Source organism: Paramormyrops kingsleyae, chromosome 22 (genome assembly GCF_048594095.1).
Source record: "Paramormyrops kingsleyae isolate MSU_618 chromosome 22, PKINGS_0.4, whole genome shotgun sequence".
NCBI classification, from domain to species: Eukaryota; Metazoa; Chordata; class Actinopteri; order Osteoglossiformes; family Mormyridae; genus Paramormyrops; species Paramormyrops kingsleyae.
The window spans coordinates 19,239,362-19,264,260 of record NC_132818.1 but is presented as its reverse complement, the minus strand read 5'-3'; the positions used below and the strand labels follow the sequence as shown (position 1 = coordinate 19,264,260).

Genomic DNA, 24,899 nt, shown 5'->3' with positions numbered 1-24,899 from the left:
ATTTTAATCCTGCAACAGAAGTTTTGCTCGAAGTTATTCTGCCTCACAGCTTCTGAGGAGCCACTAAAACCTTTAATCAAAAGATATTTACTGCGAAGAATGACGATGACCATAAATAACCTTCTCTGTCCCTTCAGCTCCACATTACTCACCATGACACACACGCCTAAATGCACGGGCCCTTGACCGTGGGCAGTAAACGATGTGCGAATGCAGCGGAGCACCGGGGCTGCAGTGGGGGGCGTTAGCAGATATGTGCAGGGGGAGGAAAGAGAGGAGGACCAGGGACCTAGTACCTAATGGGCAGGGGGGGGGAAGAATCCAGGTCCCAATGTTAGGCAAGCAGCCATGGAGCCAGGATGCGAGTACGGGGGCCTCGTGGGAGTTTTACTTACACAAAAATGTTCTGAGGGCAGAACAAAAAATGATTGGTCCAGAGAGATAACCAATCAGACTGTAGAAGACGTGGGTCCAATCAACTACAGGAGATAGGAACAAGATACCTGATTGGTCCCACCTGCTCTACAGTCTGATTGGTTATTTCTCCGAACCAATCATTCTCATTCAACAAACAGTAACCATGGTAGGGAGACAGGGCCGAGAGTTGGAGCTTTGGAGTCTGTGAGGTACTGGTGCACCGAGGCTGACTGTAAACAGCTGGGGAACAAGACACATGACGCAGCAGTAAGGCTGAATGGGGCCTTTGTGTGGGGTGGGGGGCAGGGGAGGGGTAAAGGACGATGAGGTCACAGGCTGGGCTTTTTTATACAGACACAAACACCGAGCGGGGCTGACACGCTGGGACACCCATCCAAACACACGACGACACGCATGTGCACAAACGCAGGTGCAGCAGATATGGGCCATGCAAGCTGCATGCAGAGTCGCATGGGCCCTGAACGGGCGGCGGAGGCAGGGGTCAGAGGCCGGCACCTCTTTGCAGTTGTGGTCTATCACGTCTTCCAGATTTTCATCGAGGACTTCGGACGCATCGTACGTGCGACCCTTCATGCAGATGGAGGGCAGGGTGAGATTGCAAGGGCTGTCATTCCACCGGCCTTCCTGTGCACACAGACACACACACACACACACACACACACACAGACACACACAGACACACACAGACACACACAGACACACACACACACACACACACACACACACACACACACACACAGACACACACACACACAGACACACAGACACACACACAGACACACACAGAAACAAACACACACATGGTTACAAGGAACAAGAGAGCAAGAAATAATTATGAAACTAAAAATATCTAAACTAAAACGATTACAAATGTGAGATCAAGTACACTAGCCTCGCTTCAGTGGAAAATTCTAGCAAACATTTTCAGTAAAATACAAAAGAAGAGTTAAAATGTGCTTGGTGAACAGAGCCTGTCTTTCCTGAGACCATAAACAGTGTGTCAGGGCCCCACGCCCTGTGGGTTCACACTCACCGGCCCCCACATGGTCACACAGTCCTCCTGGGTGTTCCGGAAGTTGTTGGGCTCAAACGGGTGCCAGTAGGTGAACCTGACAGGCGAATAGTCAGACCACTCGAAGTTCATCTGCATGTGCATGTCGTGTAATCCGATCCACAGCTCCTCCAGGTCTAATTAAAACAAAACAGCCACATGCCTGCTGGTAATCAGTGTTCTGACTGAGGGGGGGTGGGACCCCCCCTTCCCAGTGGCGCTGTTTACTACCATTCAAACCACGCATCTGTGTGAGGCCCTGAGGTTTCCCGGCCTCCTGCTGGCAACAAACAGTCACTACACTAGGTGCCGTAGGGCCCCTGAAGTACCTTGTTGAGTGGGGCCCCAAAAACTGAACGCCTCACCTTTCTTCAGGTTGTGGACGATGAACTCCAGCTCCTCCAAGGTGTGGATGCTGACCAGGTTTCCTGACAACTTCTTACAAGTCTTCAGGGCTTCGCCCCAGGTCAGCCGGCGCGGGTTCAGCCTGTAGCACGAGCTGTGGAATTCCATCCAGCCAAAGGTGCAACCCTCGGCCAGGCTGTGCATCCACTCATACTTCCAGACGTCCTCGTAGCCGGTCAGCTCCTTCTTTTTGCAGATGTAGGGCAGGGCCACTGAGCAGTCGCGTGTCTGCCAGCGGCCCAACGACTCCGTCCGGATCACCACGCAGTTCTCCTCCCCCTCGTGGCTCGGCTGGTCTGTAGCACAGCAGCGGGAAGGGGGCATTAGGACCCTGCTCCCCTACCTTCTCCCCCAACTTGATTCCCACACTGCCCCCCTCTGTCCCTTACAAGAATAACATCAGCATCTGTTCCACTAACTCTGGCACAACGCCCAGGTAAAACAAGCTCATGGGAGGTGGGTCCAGGCTACTAGAAGAGGCAGGACCAAGACATCTGACTGATTAGTCCCGCCTCCTCTAGTTACTTGGATTTACCTCCTCTACAATCTGACTGGTTCTCTCTCTAAACCAATAATTTTTCTTTTTGCCCTCAGAAATTTTTTTGTGTTAGAAACTCCCACAGAGCTTCCTCACCAGGCTCCCAGTTGAGGTACTTGAATGGCCCAGAATCTGCCCACTGCCAGCCCCCGTTGATGTCCAAGTCATTTAGACCGATCCACAGGGAGGCGCTGTAGCTCGTCAGTAAACCTGATGACACAAAGCAGGAAACACTTTGGACACCTTCTTTCCTGTCAGATTCATCACGTCCCTTGGACAAGTGTTGATGGAATAAGTCGTTAATTATTAATTATGAGGCACCCTGGATGGAAAGGCAGGTCACACCCATACAATAACACAATTCACACGTCTTTGGGCAGTAAATCCACCCAAAAACTCCACATAGGACAAGTGAGTTGCATGTAGTGCCTGTGTGTTTTGTGTTTTTGGTTTTCTCTGTTTCCTATTAGTCACCGAGTGTTTCTCAATACCAAAGATCATACTTGTGGTCTTGGCAAGAGTGATCTTGCTGACTTGCCTTCCAAGAACGAACATAGGGCACAATGAATCATGGGATCGATCTCGTTTGACGAGGATGCCACCGATGTATCTGGGATGGGGCAAGAAGCACCTTCTGTGTTTTTGAGTATTGTAACTGGTCTTCGGCAATGGAAGATGCCGTAAAAGGCTTACACAAGAAGTACACTCTAGGAACCGTGATTGGTTAGAATTTCTGCCAATCTTGTTGCTCCACAAATCGCCTGAAATGTGGGAGGAGGAGAAAGTCGAAGGATGGCTGCGGCCGGAGATGTCGAGCTGGCTTGGCTGAAACCTGCGTAGGTTAAACATTCCCCAAACACACTCCAAAATCTTGTGCAAAGCCTTCCCAGAAGAGTGGCAGATGTTATAGCTGCAAAGGGGGGGGGCAACACCATATTGATGCCAATGGATTCAGAATGGGATGCCATAAAAAATCCCTGTAGGTGTGATGGCCAGGCATCCCGATACTTTTATCCACTTGGTGTAGACGAAGAGAGACAAAAAACCTTTTGATTGGTGGGGAAAGATTTAAAATGGAAGTCTGGCATGGGAGCACAATGTGAAAATAATAAATACATTTAGATTCAGAGTTGTGAATCCAGAGTTATCAATAGTTTTAACAGCCAGACGCTACAGTTGTTGAATAGTCTGAGGAAAAATCTGTTTCTAAGCCTCACTGTTCCGGCTTTGAGGTTGCAGGTGTGAATTAACAGCCCACTGAGTGACTGTAGTGCCACGTTTTGTAATCAGCTGTAAATGAATGATAGGGAGAAACCGGCACAACTCTTGGTTTTTAGGCTGGATGTTAACTCACCGCTGACGTAGCTCTGCTCGTGAACCTCTGTGATGCTGAGCAGGTCTGCCTTCTGCTGCCGGCAGCTGGCACGGGCCTCGTTCCAGGACAGGACCGACTGGAAATTAAACTGGTAGCAGTTTTTGGTCACCGGGTCGATGTCCCAGAAAGTCTCACAGTCTTCACCTGGGAAGAAGGGGGGGGGGCGGAGGTTAAGCAGGGACAAGCAGGAGGACTGAGCATGATGTCAGACGAAATGACATGTTTTTGGACATTTAGTCGCACACAGAAGGCATCTTTTTGGGCTGTGCTATAAATTCAAGTGGACCAGCAGTACCACAACACACCAGAGGGGGGGCAGAGTAGCAGACTTACTGTTGATTGGACAGAAGCCCCAGCGCTCGTCCTTGGAGTAGTCATAGGTGGTGGCACACCACAGGTGTCCGTCCTCGCGGCCGACGCTGGTGCAGCCGTGGAACCACTGCCCGTCGTACAGGAAAGGCAGGTTGCAGGGACGCCCGTGGGAATTGCCCTGGATGGTGTATATTTCTGCAAGGGAGTGAGAGGGGTTTATTTCCCGAAGTGAGCAGCCTCCTCTACTGCCTGCGCACTCATTTCATCAGCCTTTGCATTGTATTATTTATTTTCATTTTATTTTTTACGAACAGGAACTGGCATGTCAGCTTCCATAACGTGACAGGGAAGGGCAAATCCTCACAGCTGCTGATTTAAAGTGTTTATTCAGTGTAGACCAGGGCTGCACGGTCTGTGCACTGTGCTTTGGTTTCGGGCAGAACATGGAACTGGATTTAATCCATCCATCCATCCATCCATCAATCCATTCATCCATCCATCCATCCATCCCATTATCCAGCTGATTTTCCTGGGATAAGTCATAGTCTATCCTGAGCCGCACAAGACATTACATAGAGGACACCCTGCAGGGCACACACACACACACACACACACACAGACACACACACACACACACACATTTACATTCATATCATTGAGGGGTTATGAAGTTTTTCGATTGCATTCACAGACCTTTGTGGGGACCTGAAAAATGGTCCCCACAATGTCATAATAACAGGTTTTTATCACATTGTGGGGGACATTTGGTCCCCACATTGTAATATAAACATGATCCACACACAGACATACACAGACACAGACACACACACAAACCACATGTTTTTGGACTATGAGAGGAAACCAGTTAAATTTATATACCATAAGAAAATTAAACAATTAAAACCTTCAAATGAGCATTTTCAGCAACGACTCTTTTGGAAATAATCGGCATATTTCTGCATATTTTCAGTCCTCACAGTTCCAGATTTAAGGCTTACATGGTAAACTCTTTTGTCTTGAAGGAGAACGAGGTGTGCATCCCTTTACGGCGTGATGAGAAATATCACTGAAATATACATCATTTTCATTTGCTTCTAGGGAAATTCTGCACAGTGCAGCAGGAATTAATACAAAGTGAAATTTAAATTATCAGGAGATAGTGGGCGTATTGTGCTGGATAACAGAAAACTATTCTTCAGTGAGCAGGGAACACCTGGCCTGTTTGCAGTCCATAGTTCCTTGGCAATAAAGCCCTACAGCCTCAGTCTTGGCCAGAAATAATACAGCCCTCAGTCCTGCGGCGAATGGAGATTTATCTCTTACTTCCAAAATGATTTTTTAAAAGTGTATTTCTTAAGTATTAGGAGTGTAAAACAAAGGTTAATGGCACGACACGCAGTGCAGTAATCAACTCAAAATGTTTCTTCTTGCCCTCAGTCACCAGCGAGCGGTGATCTGTGGGATGCAGACCTGTGAGCGATGCGGCTGCCCACCATACCGCGTTACCTTACACGGAGATGTTAAACCACCCGCTGGAAAGGCCACTTCTTTCACCTCCGTCCAGGCCGGGGGATCTCTGGAACATTTACAACCAAGAGCGTGAAGCCTTCCAGAGGTCAGAGGTGTCTGGTCAATGCCTGCCCACGATTGGCCTGCCTCTTGCCACCCCCCCCCCCCCCCCACCCCCAAGAGGCTCCGCTTTTGGAACGAGAAGAGTGGACTTCCCCCTCCATTTGTAATCAGGGCCAGATGGGCAGGGGCATCAAGCTTCAGAGATTCGTCTGCTGACGTCTGGTGATGCATCCAAAACAAAAATGACTGCAAACTTTGCGCTACTTCAGCAAGAGTCTAAATATGTGGATGTGTGAGGCACGTAAGACACCTACTAACATGCCAATCACTGACTGTGGAACATGGGGAGGGTACTGATGTTTTTTTTGGGGGGGAGGGGGGCAAGGGGCTAAGCCCCTCTAGACATCTGTACATACTTATTAAGAGTATAAAGGTGTTTTAAAAAGCTGAAGAGGCTGGAAGCATGGACGGCTACTCTGGACGTTTGGCTCATTGAAGTTTCCCACAGTTTGTGTGTGGATTCCGTTTTTATTACATTGTAGGGGGCAATTGGTTCCCACAATGTAATAAAAACCTGTTTCTTTGACATTGTGGGGACCATTTTTCAGGTGTGAATGCAATCTGTGAATGCAATCAAAAAAAGTAAAAATGCCGAAAGTCTCGTATTTTGTTTGGTTACTTATGGTTAAGGTTAAGGCTGGGTAGGGGTTAAGGTCGTCATGTTGGGATTAGAGTTTTCCCCATAGAAATGAATGGAGGGTCCTCACAAAGATATAATTACAAACCTGTGTATGTGTCTGTGTGTGTTTGTGTGTGTGTGTGAGGGTCCGGCAAATGGCCAGATACCTTCCTGCTTTACACCTTAGGATGCGCTCCAGCCCCCTCCCCCAGTGCTCTTGTACTTTATAAGTGGTTGGAAGATAGATGAATCTTCTGCAGACCTTTAGGTCCCCTAAAAACGACTAATTCGTTTAAAAAGCTAATCCATGTATCATTAGCAATAAAACTGTGATAATATGAGCCAGCGGTTCCTCTCTCTTCCTGAATAAGTCTTAGCGTGACCACACCTCCACCCACAGCGATTGCGGGGGGAGGGGGTCGCACATGTGACGTCACGCAACGTAAACGTCTTGTGACGATTTCCCAGCAGAAAGCGACGTCCTTGCCGGTTGTTAGCGAAGCGCGTTGAGCGACTTCAAAAGGAAATGCGATATCGTGACCTGTAGTGTCCGCCGCTCGAGGAAACGGCCGGGGGTGTTTGCTGGGGAAGGACTTCTTGCTTGATAGGGGGAGAAAAGCAGGCTACCAGGAAGGACGCTGACACCCGGGGTCTGGCTGTAGGGCTAGCCGTAGAGCGGCGGGGGTACCAGATGATGCAGGGGTGATGTAACCGCGACCCAGTGCTCCTCCAGCGCTAAGTCGCTAAAAGTAGGCCAAAGGATTATAAAAGAGGAGAAAAAAAAAGCAGATTGGTGGCGGACTTTTCCGCAGCAGACGCTCTGAGGGCTGGCGGCTCCAGTGACCCGGCTTTCGGGTGCAACAAAGCAGATGTGTCCCCAGGACCTGTGCCAAAATAACGCCGGCCTGTCTGCGCACCGCCGCGGTCGGCAACGTCATCGCTACGCGTTCCGGGTCATCGGCAGGCGAGGATGGCCAGATGACGGGGAAGAAAACGGGATTAGGTGGGGGGGGTGCGTGAAGGCATGCAAACGGCTGCAGGGCTTTCGGCTCCTGGCTGGCCATCCCGCTGGGCCACATCTGTGCCAGATGACACAGCAAAACTGCCCTCCCCCTTAAGCCAGGGAGGAAAACCGACACCAACACTATCCCCCCCCCAAATAAGTGTACTGTTACACTCCTATTAAAAAATACCAATAATTAGAAGAAAGAAAAAGGGGGTTAATAATTCTGATTTACTGGCCTGCTTAAGCCCACGCTGGCAAACTTTCCAAAATGCCTCACAAAGGCTGATCACTCAGGTCTTACGGCGGTACAAAGGCTGATCACTCAGGTCTTACGGCGGTACAAAGGCTGATCACTCAGGTCTTACGGCGGTACAAAGGCTGATCACTCAGGTCTTACGGCGGTACAAAGGCTGATCACTCAGGTCTTACGGCGGTACAAAGGCTGATCACTCAGGTCTTATGGCGGTACGAAGGCTGATCACCCAGGTCTTACGGCGGTACGAAGGCTGATCACTGAGGTCTTACTGCTGTACAAAAGCTGATCACTGAGGTCTTACGGCGGTACAAAGGCTGATCACTCAGGTCTTACGGCGGTACAAAGGCTGATCACTCAGGTCTTACGGCGGTACAAAGGCTGATCACTCAGGTCTTACCGCGGTACGTCTTGGAGCACAAATCCCCCTCTGACTTGTACAACTTCCAGCGCTGCCCCTCGGGCGACTCCCACCTTGAAGCATCCTGTGAGGCATTGGCGTTGGGGGCTTGGCCGGAGGGCATGTACAGACTGAGGCTCTCCAGCACCAGCTTGCAGTGCCAGCCCAGACGGACGCGGGGTGGCTCGCGGTCGCACGAGTACATGCCCAGAGAGGTGGTGACGCCCTCGCCGGTGGCCTGGCCCAGGCATGCTGTGCCACCCAGATTATAGAGGCGCCCGCGCGACACCCACTTCCATTGCTGCGCCAGTTCACTGCAGGATGCCGATGTGCGCAGGACGCCGTCGTGTACGCCCAGGCAGGCCTGCGCCCCTTCGTGATAGAAGGCAAACACATCCGGGTCCTTCGCCTCTGTGGAAAGAAATGTAGGTCGTTTATTATTCTGTGTTTATTTTTTTGTTTACAGTTGCTCCTCAACTTACGATGGAATTACTGTACATTCCGATGAACCCATCGTAAGAGGAAAATATTCAGATAAGAATATGATAAGTAGATAATTAATATCATTGAATAAGTAAATAATTTGTTAATTTGCCTAACTAAATACCAGGGGAAAATAAATCAATTAATACAGGTTTATTGGTTAAATACAGTGCAAAACACTGAACAATACATTGTTAAACACTGAGTTGTGTGAAAGCTGCCATTGGCCAGAATCAATCAAAAGCATAGTACAGCACATCTAATTGACAAGTGAATGTGCAATGTTATTGCATTGTAAAGTGAAAACGTCATAAACAGAGGAGCATCTGTATTTATGTAGGTGGCACTATGAAGAAGCGATACCGAAAAACAACCAAACAACCAAAAACGGACTGTGATACTCACTAACCTACACTTATCTGACAGACTAAACAAGACAGGAGGTGGCTCCGGCAAACCGGTTTATAGTACGTTCAGATAAGACGTTGCATAGATATTGTTAAAGGTCAGCTGCCATGGAATAAAATCACAAAAGAAAAATAGAGACAGAAACTGCCCAGAAAAGCTGGAATTACGTTTCAGGCAAACCTCGCAAAAACAAAACGGCCTACCAGGCAACCTTCCCAGTGGAACTGTATTCTAAGCAAATGAGAAAAGTCTCTGCCAGGTCACTTTTCGTACAAAACATCGGAAAAGGGAAGAAAATCCCACTCAAACCAGGGTTTAAGAAACGGTTAATCCCATATTTGTTCGAGAAGGATTTTTGTAGCCGTCAGATGCTACGTTTTAACGTTTTATCCTTGAGCATAACGCAGAGCCGGGAATACGTCCCGAATAAGATTTTGTACATGAGGGAGTCAGAGCAGCGGTGTGGAGGAGTGTTGAGGGCCTGGGGGGGGGGGGGGGGGGCACTGCTCCAGTTAATCCCTAACTAGAACAGCAGTCTGCATGCTGACACCTCCCGTCTGCCGGCTGAAGGTATATACGGCAAATGGTAGCATTTTAAACAAACGCGTGCCGGTTTATGGCACGCCGACACCCCAGCGTGGGGGCCGCGCAGTTAACGCCAACCGACTGTGGGGGACAGTGGTGGTTTGGTGGTGTTGCGCAAGTCCAGTTAGAAATCCATCAAAACAGTAGCCAGCTGCATTTCTTAGGATAGGATAGGCTGTTTAAAATTAATTTTAAATATACCTCTGAATATGCTCGTGTAAATAAATAATCTTTTCTTTGTTTATATGCTGTCCCTGTGGCGTGTGAGCGTCTGAGGGCCACTGAGGAGTGACTTCACTCCACAGACCTGGAGGTATGCGCTGACAGGAATTTTGGGAGCAGAGACCAGCGCCCTTCTGTAAAACCAGTTGCGGTTTTCTCCAGTGCCAAAGCTCGCCGTCTTACTCCTCCTCCTCCTCTCTCGCTCTCTCTCTTTACACCCCCCCCCCCCCCCCCAAGGTTCCTCTTTGTTAAATACTTTGGAAAAACGGCCACCGACTGCTGTGAATGGATACATTCACTGCATCCTTCAGCTTAGGTTGCAAGAATGAGGAAGAGGTGAGTTATATGGATAGAGTGAGGTAAGTTATATAGATAGAGTGAGGTGAGTTATATAGATAGAGTGAGGTGAGTTAAATAGACTGAGAGTGAAGTTAGGGACTGAGAGTGAAGTTAGGAACTGAGAGTGAAGTTAGGAACTGAGGTACTGCTAAAACAGGGGGGGCTAGGACTCGCACTGAAGCCCAGGACCGGAAAGAGAATAAGAGAATCAGAAATAAAGACTCTTGGCATTCCTCCTCTTTGGGCCCCTTTTTGAGGAGGCAGGAAGTGAGAAGGTGAGAGATTAGGGGCAACTTGGCAGCAGTTGGTCCTTGAAGATGGGATCCTTAAAAAGAAAAAAAAACCAACACTGCCTCACAAATCCTCCACTGCAGCGGCCCTCTCCTCCAGAGCGTTCCCGTGTCATGAAAACGTTAAAACTGATTTGTGTCGGTGGAGAGATGAAAAGCATTCGGAACAAACCAGGCGTGGACTAGACGGGTGATAAAATCCTGTTTCTGTCAGGAGAAACGGTAATCCGTCATCACTGACCGGCCTTTCCTTCTCTGTATTTCAGAGCAGACATTTGCGCGTCCCGACACCAGACCGGCCAACCAGACCACCCCCCCCCCCTAGTAGGGATTCCTGCAGCCAAATTGGACTTAATTGCCGTCCGCATACTCGCACGTTTCATTGTCGCACCCAGCAGTTAGGAAAGAGGCCCTTATTTAAGCGCAGCGGAGTGCAAACTAAAAAAATATGTGTGTACTGTCATCTAATTGGGATGCAGTAAAGAAACAACTAGGGGCTTATTTTCTTTGTCTCTTCCGACATATAATCTTTTTTTTCAACAAGTCAAAGCACGACATGAAAAGGCTGCGGCACCTTCCGATTGACTATTTTCAGTTTTGTGAGATATCGGGCACAGCAATATGCGTGAAAAGCAATATGAGACCGATTAAACTAAGTTCTTCAGATAACAGGTACATTTTTTAACGAGCCAAATGTACCCCAAGTACAGTGAAGAGAAAAAGGACAATCTGAACCGCACCTTTTGAAGTTAAATATGAACGCAAAATCATTGTGCCGCATTAATATCAGCTTATCATACAAAATGCGTGTTGCTTAAAAAAATGTCTCATGAGTCATTAAATCCTCCACATTTGCCTTTAAATTGCAAATCCATGTTTTCCCTGATAGAAAAAGGGGTAACTTTACATGAGGGGACACAGATGACTTATTAACTCAGTTACTACTCAAGTGCAAATCATGAATAAATGCAGTAACTGCATGAAATACATGAGCCATCCATCCATTCATCCATCCATCCATTTTCTGTAACCACTTGTCCTATTTAGGGTCGCGTGGGGTCCGGAACCTATCCCAGAGGCTACAGGCGCAAGGCAGGGAAATACATTAACCATTATGATTAATTAATGATAAACGAACATGGGGTCAGTATGTAATTAACACGTAGTTTCTGGTTAATGAATGAAGAATGTACCACTACATTATTTGTGTTCCCTCAAGGAAAGTGTAAGTGGAAAAAAAAAACTTTCACTATCAATCGCTATTATGAGTAATATTGTCATTAAAGTCAAATTCAGCGTTGGACTCTTTTTCTTGTCATGTGCCTCTCTGAAGAAACTTCTGCGTGGATTAAAGAAAATTCAGCACACATGTGAGTAATATAATTGTGAAATCTTTTGGCCATCCTCCATTCATGACGGAATCTTTTATAAATAACACTGAACTTTATTATTCCAGGGGTTTGGAGATTATGCTGAAATCACTCCTCTGTGACCAGAAGAGTAAATAACTTGTCACCTACTCTATTAGTTATTTTTGGTACCAATCAGATGGGAGTCAGACAAGCCCAACAAACCGGAACCAAGTTAACACGCCCGTGTGAGAACAAATTTTAATGCTATATGCAGCGACCAAGCAGCAAAACATGGTTCATCGCTCATTACGTAGCCTAAATGCAGATTTTCCAGATTCCTAGCTAGTCTTGTTAATTTTTCTACATGTGACAGACGACTTCCCTCACTATACATGTTTTTTCCCCACCTAAATCGTAAGTTAGGTCTGTACATGTACAGGTAAAGCTAGCTGTTACAACATTGCAACAACCTGTTTATTTAAACACTTGCAAATTTAATGGCAAAGGAGCTGGTGATCAATATTTACTTCCTTTGCAGTGGTGCCTACAGACTCATTCTATTCCTGGCACTGCTAATTCTCCTCATATCTGGTACTCATGCTCCCTAGTCCAAGTTAAATTGTTGGAGACCTATATTTGATCCCAGTTTTCACTGGAACTGCTTTTACTGACTATCTCCTTAAGAACTATTAGGTTCACCTCAAGTAAATAATTTATAGACGATATTGAATCTGTGTCCAGGTATCCGTCTCCATCCTGGGGCCCTTTACATCATGCAACAGCTTTAATCTTCCTGATAGTATTTAGCTAATAATGCACAACATTCACCTGCGGCACCTGATCTCGGACCGAAAATACAAGCCGTCCAAACGATCCATTGATTGGGAACTTCTGGTAATTTTATGCAGTCTTCAGATCGCCAAATTGTTCAAAAGTCGATACATCTCACGGCATCAACTGATGACCGACAAAAGCAATGCTGGTATGGTATATTACACTCATGGAGATAAACTCATGGCATTGATGATACCCTAACCCTCATATCTGTGCTTCTTCCACCCACATGCCAGAGTCATTTGACCAGCTAAACTAAACAGTCAGCCAATAACTTCTCAAGATGACAGGTGTTGTCATATATAGATATAGAGAGTCAGTGCTGACATACTGTCGGTACTGCATGTCATAATAATACAAAAGCCACCCCCACCCCCTAAAAAATATCTCAGGAAATATGTTTGTTTATCTTAGTAATGACAGAAACACTTCATCATCAAAAATACCATGCTTAGGGCCTTTTGAGGCAATTCTGGATGACATCCTCAAACACACTGTGCATTCAAAAACGCTCTGTACATGCATTGAAATTTTTTTTGCCTATGGCACTGAAAAAAAACACCATCCGTAGAGACTGACACCAGCTGGGAACAGAATCTGTTGCATTTCTTTGGACCACTGAAGTAAAATTACACACCTGGCAACAAGAGTAGTCATTTTAGCTCCAGCCCCACACTAAATCTGCGTTAAAAAAATTTAAAGCAAAATATATTTTCTTTATTTATGAGTGGGTGCAAATCTACATTTAATATGACACAGGGAGTATGTCACAGAGGTCCAAAGCCAATATCACCCTGGGAAACTACATGCACTCCCCTCCTGCCCTCAGTTTTCCTGACGGAGAGAGAGAGAGGCTCAAACTTGCGGCCAAGAACAACCGAACAGAGAAGCCAAAGAGGAGCCTGGACTGCCAGACAGCCTTGTGACTGGCCTCAGCTGGGCCCAGCCAGTTTAAGGGGAGAGCAGCGAAGGTGACTGGGAGCCTCAAGGATCCACACACGAAGCTGCAAACGGACCCTCACGCAGTGATGTGGGTATTTTCACAGATGTTCCACAAATGAGTCTCCTGGTTGGGTTTTAACAGAAAATCCCTTTATCCTGTAAAAACAGCAACCAACAAATACACAGGAAATTCCACCGCATTGTGTTTGTTTCTTTTTAGTGTTCTACAGCCGTTTGTTTGGCTGATGGCTACATTCCGGGTTCACCTCTGTGGCATGTGATGGGAATCCATGTGTGGCATTCTTTTTTTAAAAAACCCTATTTTACGAGAAGGACATTTTTCGGGGCCACAGTTTCTATGGCAGGTTAGATGTGGATCTCACCCAAAGGGTGTTAAAGAGGTTCAGCAAGAGACAGGCAGCTGGGGTTCATTACTCGGTTGGACCAGCATCTTCTGGGAGGAGCTGACTTGATCTGAAGATTATTTCCCTTAACGGGAAGCTGACTAAAGTGGGTCATTCTGCCCACAAACTAAAAGTTGCTAGCAGGGTCCTAAACATAAAATGTTCTGGCTTTTCATCACTTCAAAGCCCATACTGCATTTAATTTGTAGCTCGCAACGTTGACTGGTGAGGCAGCTAATGCAACACAAACAATGCAAAACTGCAACAATCCCTCCAATATCTAGCCTCTTCCCTACCTGGTCTTGATCTGTTATTCCATATTTTCCTAACACTCTGCTCATTAGTCTGAATTATGCATTTCTCACCTCCTCAAAAAGACCCATTATGGTAAAAGGACTGCAGGTGACACAATTGGACTCAAATCATGGAACATGACATACATAAAACATCAATCAAGGGCTTCTGAAGCAGAATAAAGGGAAGCAAGTAAAGGCTCAATGAAAGTGAAAAAGAAACAAAATCAATCAACTATTATCCATTTTTAATGTTTACCACCAAAACATTCAACGCCAAGCCCCTAACGCCCCATCCCATTCCATAGTTTGGTCCTTCTTACCTTCAGGAAGTTTATACACTGGGGTCATCTGCCCCATTCTCTACTAAGATACAGAACAACCCACTACATGACACGAGCAGACCGACAATGTCTCCGAACCCGCATGGTTCAGTCCAAGTCAACTTTCATCTGCTAATCCTACCACCAGTCACTGGAAAACAGATACAAAATACAGTGCAAGTGCAAAACACGCAAACAATGCCAACGGGCGTCTGCAAGTTATTAGGCACTGCAAATACTGGATCAGACAGACGGGGGAGCGGTTCAGTCTCAGGTGAGAAAAGAAACTTGACCTGTGGAACGTCAGCAAGGCTGCCACTGTAGAATGCAGAGAGAAAGGGAGATCTGTGAGTCTGTGCCTTTTAAAGCATTCAGCTCGCTAAAAGAAGAGTCTCTCGACCGCAAGGACTATTTTCCTCAAAGCGCTGTGTGGAGGACACAAAGACAGAAAGGAAAAACCGCCTGTCAACCATTTTAAATCAGAAGAAACTAGATGCATCTTAAATAACTGGCAGTGGGTAGGCTGTTTAGCAGAGGCACAGATGTTTGGTTTCTTCAATAGATAAAATGCCACAAACACCCAGATACTACTTTTGTTAAATTTACTTATTAAAACAGCATTGCCTGACATTTGTAACAATTGTAATTATTGCATAAATGTTGTTTAACTGCTGATGGCTATTTGATATGTTACTACACTGGTCTAGCAAGCTTATTAATGAGCTTAATATCTGTTCCACTACATTAAATATATCATCAACAAATTGCTCTAAATCAATGTATAGTGTTTCAACAAGGTTATGCATAGTTAGTTGTGTATTTTTTTCTAATATAATACACAGATAAAGACAGATTTTAGCCTGAAAGGTTACTGGAAATGGTCTACCTACAGGCGAAAATAATTAAACTGAATTTCTTCAGTAAATCATCCAGCTGTATAAACAGCTGGTAGCACTGCAGCCCCGTACTGCTAGGGTTGGGGATTTCACTCAATTCTGTGTATGTGAAATTTTCACATTTTCCCCCGGATTTTTGAGTGAGATTCCTTTGGGTATGCTAGTAAAAGTCTAAAAGGGTTCTTTTAGGTGAACTGGTGTCTCTAAATTGACTGTAGTGTGTGAGAGAGTCTGTGTGTGCGCCCTGGCATCCCATCTAGGCTGTCCTCCGTCTTCCTACTTGTGCATCTTGGTATAGGCTTCAGGTTCACAACGATTTACAGAAAGAGGAGAGATTACTGTATAAGTGGTTAAGCCGATGTAAATGGACACAATATAGATCAGTGTTTCCCAATCCAGTCTTCAGGGACCTACGGCCAGTCCACGTTTTTGCTCCCTGCCTGACAGTCCAAATTTTTGCTCCCTCACAGCTCCGGGCAGGAAGCAAAAATGTTGACTGTCTTTGGGTCTCCAAGGATGGGATTGGGAAACACTGATATAGATTAATTAATGAGTGGAGAGGAGGGGATCTTTGTCAAGATGAACAGGATGTGGTGATGCCACTGGTCAGGAGTTTTCCATGTGACACTACATATAGCACGGCCCCCAGACAGCAATCCACAAAGGCAGGGCTCTCAAGCTGCTGGCCTGCGACATGTTTTTATTTTACTATTTAATATAGCTCTCAAAACAATCTTTACTTTGTACTAGGTATGAAATGGCTACTGGGTTCACTGTAAAATTCCAGAGTGAGTATTACCGTTTCAGATTTTAATTATCGTTAAAACAGTGGTTCATCAACCAAAGGTAGCAACAGTCTCCCAGACGCAAGCACGCAGGTGCAGCATGCAACGTGGGTTTGTTTTATGTCAGTAAAAACATGGCAGAAGGCAGTTATAGCGCTCTTGCGACTTTTCAGCCGTTGAAGAGGACTAAGTCTGGTGTAGCTGTATTTTGGTTTTTAATCTCCGCGACCACTACCCATTACTTTATAGCGAATGCCAGGTAAGTTAACTATTAGCTCAGTGCATGATGTTTGAGCTTCAGAATAGGGGGAAAATGTCATAGTTTGTCTGTCTAACTTGCTAATAGTTTGTCAAGAGCTAGTAGAGCACAGTAGCTTTCAGTGTTACCTCCTCTTATAAAAACGCTACACATTGCCAGTTGTGTAGTGGAAATGGCACCTTTTTCTTAATGTCCATGCTAGTTGAATGCCCATGCTAGCTGAATGCCCGTTTGCCAAGAATTAATTCTGTGTACATTTGTATTTAGATATTCTTAAAACAGAACAATTTAGACTAGTTTCCTTCTTCTGAATCGATTTTCCAGTGTAACTACGATGGAACAGCATTATTTGTATTTGTCTGAAGTTCAGTGAAAATTCGAACTCTTAGGATGGTTTTCTTATGTTTACATGGGTATTGGCTATGTTATTATTTTATGCAAACAAAACGTGCATACTGCTGCTAATGGTTTTTATTGTAGAACTTGGCAAAATGATTGCAGTTTGTGTCTCAGTAGTTTTTTTAAGATTTTCAGCACATTTGATTAATACAACGATAATACTGGTTACTCCGATAATTTTGGTCGATATAATCATGAAATTCAATTTTTATGCCATCTCATCTCAGCTTACCACTAATGTATTCTTCCTTTAATTGAGCTGAGGCTTGTTTGTTTATAGATTAATTTAAAAATTCAAGCTGAAAAATATGGGACTTTTTGTTGTGTGATTTCTCTCATGGCCCCCTTGGGGAAATACCACATAGCCAGTGGCCCCTGGGTAATTTGAGTTTGAGACCCAAGGAGATTGACAGTAGTATTCACTCCAGAACGATCCTCCCATGCCCCCTGCAAAACTGGATTTCACTCGAGGGTGGTGTTCCTGGGGCAGTGCCGTGCCAGTCATACAAACCTACAAACGTCCATATAAAGACACCTTATGCTGATTAACTGCCCCAAAACAATTATTCTTTCTCCTCTGAGAGGGATACTGCTGAATTAAGAATTCTGTTTGCTTTTCCATACAAACAGAACTTTTGTTTTTCTGCGCCTCGTAAACTTTGTGCCTCAACCGAGGTTTATGAAGAATAACCATATGCACGCAATCGGAGGACACAGTGCCAGTGACACGGTGGCACGGAGAGTACCGGGAGACGGGTCGATCGTCCACACGGCGACACGCATCTCATTATATTACGCCGCGCAGCGTAACATCTGCACGCCAATTGGCGCTCCGTCGCAGCACCTCAGCTACAATTTCCGTACAAAAAAAGAATGATTTATGTAAAAATCAAGATCTGTTATTCCACCTGCGTGTTATTCCATCTTTAAGAAAATATATTCTAACGTTTCAGCAAAAAAAATGCACCAACACGAAAGGTTAAGAGTCCCCTCCCCCTTCCAAAAAGCCGAACTCTATCTATCCCTTTTCTCCACATCTGGTTTCGCTCAGGGTCTGGACTCTCGTGGCATTCCACCGCATCAGCCTCTCCGGATACGAAACCAGATCGCGCAATTCAGCTCCGATTCGTCTCGAGAAATATAAAAAACACACATATACAAATAAGTTTTATGAAGAGTTCCTGTGGACTTGGCAGCGGCTAGTAAATTTGAAAAGAGAACTCGTAACAAAGCAGAAACTGATTTTCTTCTTACCTGAGACCACTGTCCTTAGTTCCAGACTAAAGACGAATAGGTATAAAGTGCATTTGTAGACGCGTAGGCAGCTTTTCCATGCTTTTGGCGAGTGTTTGTGACGGTCGCCGCGTTGCATGCCCACTGTTATTGTGCAGAGGTAAGCCGGGGAGAGAGCGAACGCTTTCAGGCTCGGTCGGGATGGATGGAAGTGCCCAAAGAGAGAGAGGGGGGAGAGATAGAGCGAGAGAGGAGGGAGAGAGGGAGGGAGGGAGACGCACGGTAATCCAGGCAGCCAGGGGGCTCCTCAGACACTGGTTTCCTCGCGAGCCCGTTAATGAGCACAGAGTGAATGAGCCGAGCCGCGCAGACGCTGCGTCACGCGAGCCGCTTTCCGAGCTCTCGCTCCGAGCGGCTCCGATGGCGAGCGCGCGCCTTAGCGGGTGCCTTCTCCGGCGCGAAAACATAAAGCACGCGCGCGTGTGGCTGACAAGCGCGCATCTGTAACGCCTCGAGCGCATGGAGGGACCTCTTCAGGTGGCCTTAATTCAGACGAAGCTGCAATACGATGAGACTAAATAAAATGCACGGATATATTTGCAACTAACGACTTGTGCGTAATATCTGTAATATTGAGCAGTGTAAATGTATAATCTGGCAGTCGTAGTGGGAGTATTTTTTTTTTCATATTTTGTATTCATATTTAATCAGACGTTTTCACAACCGTTTAGAGCTGTTTTTTCCCTGTGTGTAAATAAACATATATATAAACAGCTCTGTGATTACTTGGTGGAAAATGATTTACTTTTCTGTGGAAATCCAGTTTGATACTGCGAAAGAGTATTGTTAGGCTAAAAATATAATACAAATAAAATTGACTCATTGGCTCAGTGTTAAATTGCGACACAAGTTTGGGTTACGTGGCAGCGTTCTTTATAAACACTCTCTAGGCAAAGCAAGGTCCAAACGGAAACCTGGCATTCAGTTATTAGTTTCATTACACTTTCATGCACTACGATGGTTACCATTTCCACGTTGCTACATCGTTTGAGAATTTTCTTTATTTGTGATTTGGTCACATATCATTGTGCAATAAGCTTAAAAAATGCAGATCAAGGCTCAGTTTCATGGAGGTATTCGAGGCACATGCCCCCCCCAAACGCTACCCAACAAGGACACCATCTTATACTGTACTTTATTTAATTTTATTTTTTAATATAGGCGCCATGGGTGTCGTTAGGTCCGATCACTCGGGTTTGTGTCCCGGAGTATTTGAAGCTTTAGCCCCAGGGTAACTTGACTAAGCCCACGATTTTTTCAATAGCTAGAAACGCCTCTGATAGGCGCTCAGCACGATTTCTCCCAGGGGCGTGGATTGTCAGTTTACCCAACACCCCCCCCCCAGAGTGCCCGCCCGTCAGATGTGTTCTGGCGCTGACACTGTGCATTCTATGCTTATGGAAGCACGTGCAGTTGTACCTAGTTTTGGGAGTTTTGATTTAAAGGTTTGAAACCCCGAAACAGCAAAAGTATTTTGTGCCTTATATCAGTTAGCACAGTTTTTTAACTAAGGGATCTATGATGTCATTATGATTGAGACTTATGCCATCTTCCTGTCCACCTCACCTAATGCCGATTATTAAAATGACGGCCATTTCCAAAATTAATATTGAAACTCAAGAATTTGTTTATCGGCAGGCATTGTGGGGAGAAGCACAACCCCAACCAGCGGAGGACCTGTACTCTTGGCACAGTCCACTGTTGCATCGTGCAAAGGCAGCCATCTCCACATTGCACTGCTGTAAGCAAAGCGTGCGACAGGCGTACAGCACAAAGAGCCTCCAGCCTTCACTCTGGAACAAGAGACGCACTGTCACATTGCAGCATGCTCCCCTCAGCCGAGCTCCTCAGAGCAGTCTGTATTCTTGCATTCACCTTGAAAACATTCAGCCCTCATCAACAGGCGTACTCATCCTTCCACGAAAAAACAATGCTAGCTTTATCGGTTTATTTCAGAGGAAATTTCAGGAGGAATGTGAGCGGGTACCTAACGTAGACAATTCCAGAGTTGGGTTCACCAGTCAACCAGCTCCTTGGCAAGTCTTTCAATGACCCCAGGCAAAGGAAAAGGGTTGTAATCACCAGCAGTACCGTAATCACAACTTTAACCATAAAAATAGATTTCAGATTTACAAGTTTTCATCTAGTACGAAGTCCTGCCATCTCTTTAAAAGTGTTGCATGCTGCTGATTTCGGAAGCTAAAAAAACACAGCAACATGGGTCACCAAATCATACAGAATGCAATCTTGGTCAAATCATTGCAAGAAACAATAGGGCTAAGACCAAAAACATGAATATGGATAAACTCTGCTGAAGTCCCAACCTGCTCTAAAATCCATTTTTAGAAACCGCTTGGCAGTTGTATTTGTAGTGTATTGAATCTATAGTTTTCCTCCTTCAGCAGTAATAATAGCAGCTAACATGCTCCGTCTGGGGCTCCGCGATCCTGTTCGCACTGCGGAGCGGAGCAGAGCCCCAGCCGTGAAGCGCGGGAGACAATGAGAGCCCTTGGGGTGCCACTGTCATCTAGATTAGACCTAAACAAACACACAGGCACCATCAGCCTGAGGGATGGGGGGTAGAGAGGGGGAGGGACTGAATGCAAAGGCTGCGAGCGTATGAGTAAGATAGCAGTCACATGGTATTTTGCGCTTGGGTGATTCAGAGCCAAAGAGTCCAGCTCTGTGGAAAGTCAACGCTCCACTTCTGACCTGCCTGTCTGGCCAGACCCTGACATCCAGTGGGCAACTGTGAAGGGCTACCCCCCCCTTCCCATCCTCTCCGGGTGGTGGGTGGCATCACTCTGTACACGCCATGGAACATTATTGACCTTCTGTGTTTCCAACGATGCCGACACGTGCTCCCTCTACGTGACCCCGCCAGGTTCACGTCACACGGCTCCGCACTGGCCAGCTCCCTCTCCACGGTGGCAACAGGACAGGATGGCAGGAGCCGCACTTCTGATTTCCCTGAATCTTTTTCGGCCTGCAGCTTGGCCCACCGACTACGCGGATGGAAAAATGAGTCACGGTAACTGCAGGATGGACTAGGTGATCTCAGGCGCGAAGGCTTAGCAATGCATCAGTAAACATGATGGCAGAAATCTGCACTAGCAGCAGTAATGATCTGCTAACAGTAACTCATGCTTCACTTATTTTTAAAATGCAACTACGCGATAACAAAAAAATTGAACCTCCAGTTCCCTAAAATATTAATGAATTTAATATTTTAAATGTAATATAATAAAATGATAAATGCAAATTGTTGCCCAGTGAGAGAGTGGGAAACTGTTGAGGGGGAGGGGGGGGCAGGGGGGGTGAGATTTAATCCCCTCCCGTGTGTTTGCACAGTCCTCCTCAGCCACTCACATTTCCTCCTGCAGTTCATGCTGTCAGGTGAATTGGCATCTTTAAATCATGAACAGAGAACAAAAGCTCACCCCTCCCCCCCCCCCCCCCCCCACAAAAAAAACCAATAAAAACAGCCACACTCAATTTAATGGTGATAACTATCAATCACACTGCTTTTGGAATGCTGTAAAATCGGGTGGTAACTAGTTCCAAGCAAGGCACTCATCTCTTCGAAAATGCCTCAACATAAAACACTAAAATAGTCTAAAATCACAGCCAACAGCTTCCCTAGAGTAGTTGGGGTTAAGGACCTCGCTCAAGGGCCCATTGGTGATATGATTTCTCTGCCAGCCACAGGATTAGAACCCACAACCTTCTGGACATGGGTACAAATCCTTAACTGAGTCATCCCTGATGGGTCTCACAACAAATGAAGTGGCTGCTACACTGTTGTCAACAGTCTGCCTTTCCTCAGTTAACCAGGAGTTTAAGTGTCTTTCCAGGCACATCAAATTCAGATGATTTAACAGGCACATGATCCACATGGCTCTTCACTTCAGACACTGCCTATGCTGATCAGTGTCATTCCAGTGCACTGAAAACTACCAGGATCTTTACGGTACACAGCTGGCCAACGCGGTGGTTACTTATGCGATTACTTATGCCAGGAGCAGCTGTGAGAGATATGGAAGACTTCAGCATGCTGGTTTAAGCAAACATGGACCAATATTGTGCTCAGCCAGGTGGCCAATCTCCAAGCGTCCTCTGCAGTTCAGCCTTTTGCCTTCATGTCCCCAGCCCTGGCACAAACGGTAGGCAAGGAGCTTTTTGTGGATGATGTGTCCTGAACTGCAGCTGTGAAAGAAGTGTGGGAGGAGGGAGCAAAGACACCATTTGGCTATGGAGAGGTTCAGGATGCTGGCAGACTTGGAAGGGGCCACATCAGTTCCAGAAGAGAAAGTTATGCCTAGAGCATTTGTGGCCTTGCAGCAAGGGATGCAGGCCTTTCGATGGATTCTGCAGATCATGACAGCTTCTGACAGCGGCACCACAATGAATAACCAGATTTTCCACTCATCTCACATTTCCTGGACTGTTCTGAAAGATCTCATTGGCAGCAAGGGTCAAATCGGCAGGACTCGTGGTCCACATTTGGGCTTTAGCGCCCTCCATGCCGTTGGCTGTGAAATTTTTTCTTTGGCCTGCCCTCGCTGGTGCCCTCCTGGGTCAGAAACAGCTGTGCACCCACCTTTCTGCCAACTTTACTACAGGAAGGGGAGCAGAGCACAACTGTGACTGACCTTGATAGTGTCCTCCAGATGCCAGGACCACCGCTAGCCCACCACCCTCCCACAATGCACTGGCAAGGACAAAAATCTGCTGGATCAGGCAGTTTTTTTTTTAGCCAAAATGAATATTTAGATTTATGAAGTTCTACCTCAAAATCTCACCTATGAACTGATAGTCCTGACACAACACCTGAAGGGATTCCATGTTAATTACCAATGGATGAGTAAATAATTTGGTTAAATTTGAACTTACCCAACTTCAATTTCAAATAAAATCTCAACGCTCTAAGTTCTCTTTTCCCTTTTAGAAACAAACACTTTTTTTTGTCTTTTCCACTGTGAAAGCCAAATAAATGAAGCAAGCCATGGAAGAAACCAATTACAACGGCAGCTTCACAAAAGCACAAGGCGAAACACACATCCCAGCAAGTACACCCACCTGAAACAAGTTGCTGGTTTAGAGCGTGTCATATCTCAACTAGTCTAGTTTGCAACCGGGTGCTGAGAATGGTAATAAACAGATCACAGGATATCTTCATTTTTGTTAGCCAGCAAGCAATGGAAACGTTTGCTGGTTGGTGAAGTATTGCCTATTATTGTGTTAGACTAGGCCGGGGCAAGTCTCACGGACTGAAAAAGAAGCAGGAGGAGGAATTTCTAGCGGCTGCTATTTAAATAGTACAGGACCGGAGCAGAGTCAACTGCAATCTGCAATTCAACCCAGATGTCTTCCTGGAAAAGGATTCAACAACAGACCCCACCAATCTCACAGGTGTTAACAGCGTCTAACGTCATCTCCGCCCCCAACAAAACCAGCGTCAGTCTGGTTGGTGTGGGTCTCATCCAGAGTGGGAAAAGGTTTCCTCAGCCATCATTATTTCTTGGGCTACTATAGAGAGGCTTAAATCGAGTTTAACAACTGGCAACCCCTGGAAGCAGGCATGTGGGTAACCAGCGTTTACTGGCTTTACCTCAACAGTCCTAGAACTCTTGCCATTACCAACTGTTGTTAGGGGAGTTTTTCGAAAATAAGCGGTGGTTTGTTAAGCCAAACACAACCCACTTCCTCTGAAGAGCTCTTGGCACGACCATATTTTCGCTTTGCATGGATGAAGGCAAAATAAATATGTATATACAGAGCAGTGACAACATATTTTAAGTAGCTAAACCGATTGCCAGATGGTTTTATTGTCAAATCCCTGAGGAAAGGGATGGGGGCAGGGGACAACTGGAGAACAGTCAAGCAGACTCACTTTCCAGATAAAGAACATAGTTTGGGTATAGAAATGCTTCAGTTAGGCAAGCCAGTTAAACAAGCTTCACCCGATTCCTCTGCATCAGCTCAACAGTAAACCGAAGGGGAAAATGAAAAGCACGGCGAGTCAGACTGGCGGCAGGCCTGGTCACTCCATGGGCCAGTATGACCGCCCATAGTGTCAGGCGCTGTCTCAAGAGCTGCGGGATCAGAAGGTCCCACTTGGCCTAAAAATGGAAAGCGTCGTGGGGGTGTTGACAATTTCAAGATGAAAACCATCAGTGGCGATCCCTCATGTCGCCGCTTCTGCCCATTTCCACGCGTAGCATTTACGATACTTCGTAGAGGCCCTGCTGCGTTACTTGACATTTATAAACACGCAAATACACCCCATTCATTGAGCATTCTTGTTTTTCCACCCATTAAAGCAGGAGTAGCTATTGAGAAAATTCTGCCAAGATGACTGCTCCTACACTGACCTCCATCATTCATTTTGTAAACACTGATAATAGCTGTTGTATTACACGTCAAAGCATGACATCACAGCTGTGTACTTTTTTTTAAAAAAAAAAGCAAATATACAGGGATATGTAATGTGATTTAAAACACAGGCTCACAGTGCCTTGTCAGGCTCCGGAACGCTCCGGAAAGCAGACACGCATAGGCAGGAGCCAGCCATGGAGGCCAAAATCACAGACTAAAATTTGGCAACTTTAACAAATGAAACGTTACACAGAAACTGTCAGCCACACAGCTGTTTAGATGTGCAGATCACAAGCAGAGAGAAAAAAAACCTTCGGAATTAGAGGTCTTAGTTTTGTTTAGATCATGGGGCTGCGTGGAAGAGAAAAACAGCAAAGACCAGGCA

The 24,899-nt window shown here is 46.0% G+C and overlaps 1 protein-coding gene across 1 annotated transcript in view; it reads right to left on the bottom strand.

The window, feature by feature from the left end:
• The window catches only part of mrc2 (mannose receptor, C-type 2), a 32,505-nt gene extending 14,011 nt beyond the window's left edge, over positions 1-18,494 (bottom strand). Inside the window, exons 1-8 of the mRNA XM_072704693.1 lie at positions 18,098-18,494; positions 8,030-8,440; positions 4,141-4,314; positions 3,787-3,951; positions 2,529-2,642; positions 1,855-2,190; positions 1,472-1,626; positions 934-1,062 (exon numbers count right to left, since the gene is read on the bottom strand). Of these exons, the coding sequence (XP_072560794.1) occupies positions 934-1,062; positions 1,472-1,626; positions 1,855-2,190; positions 2,529-2,642; positions 3,787-3,951; positions 4,141-4,314; positions 8,030-8,440; positions 18,098-18,215 (1,602 nt within the window). The 5' untranslated portion in view covers positions 18,216-18,494. The remainder of the gene's footprint in view (positions 1-933; positions 1,063-1,471; positions 1,627-1,854; positions 2,191-2,528; positions 2,643-3,786; positions 3,952-4,140; positions 4,315-8,029; positions 8,441-18,097) is intronic.
• Between the last annotated feature and the right edge of the window lie 6,405 nt (positions 18,495-24,899).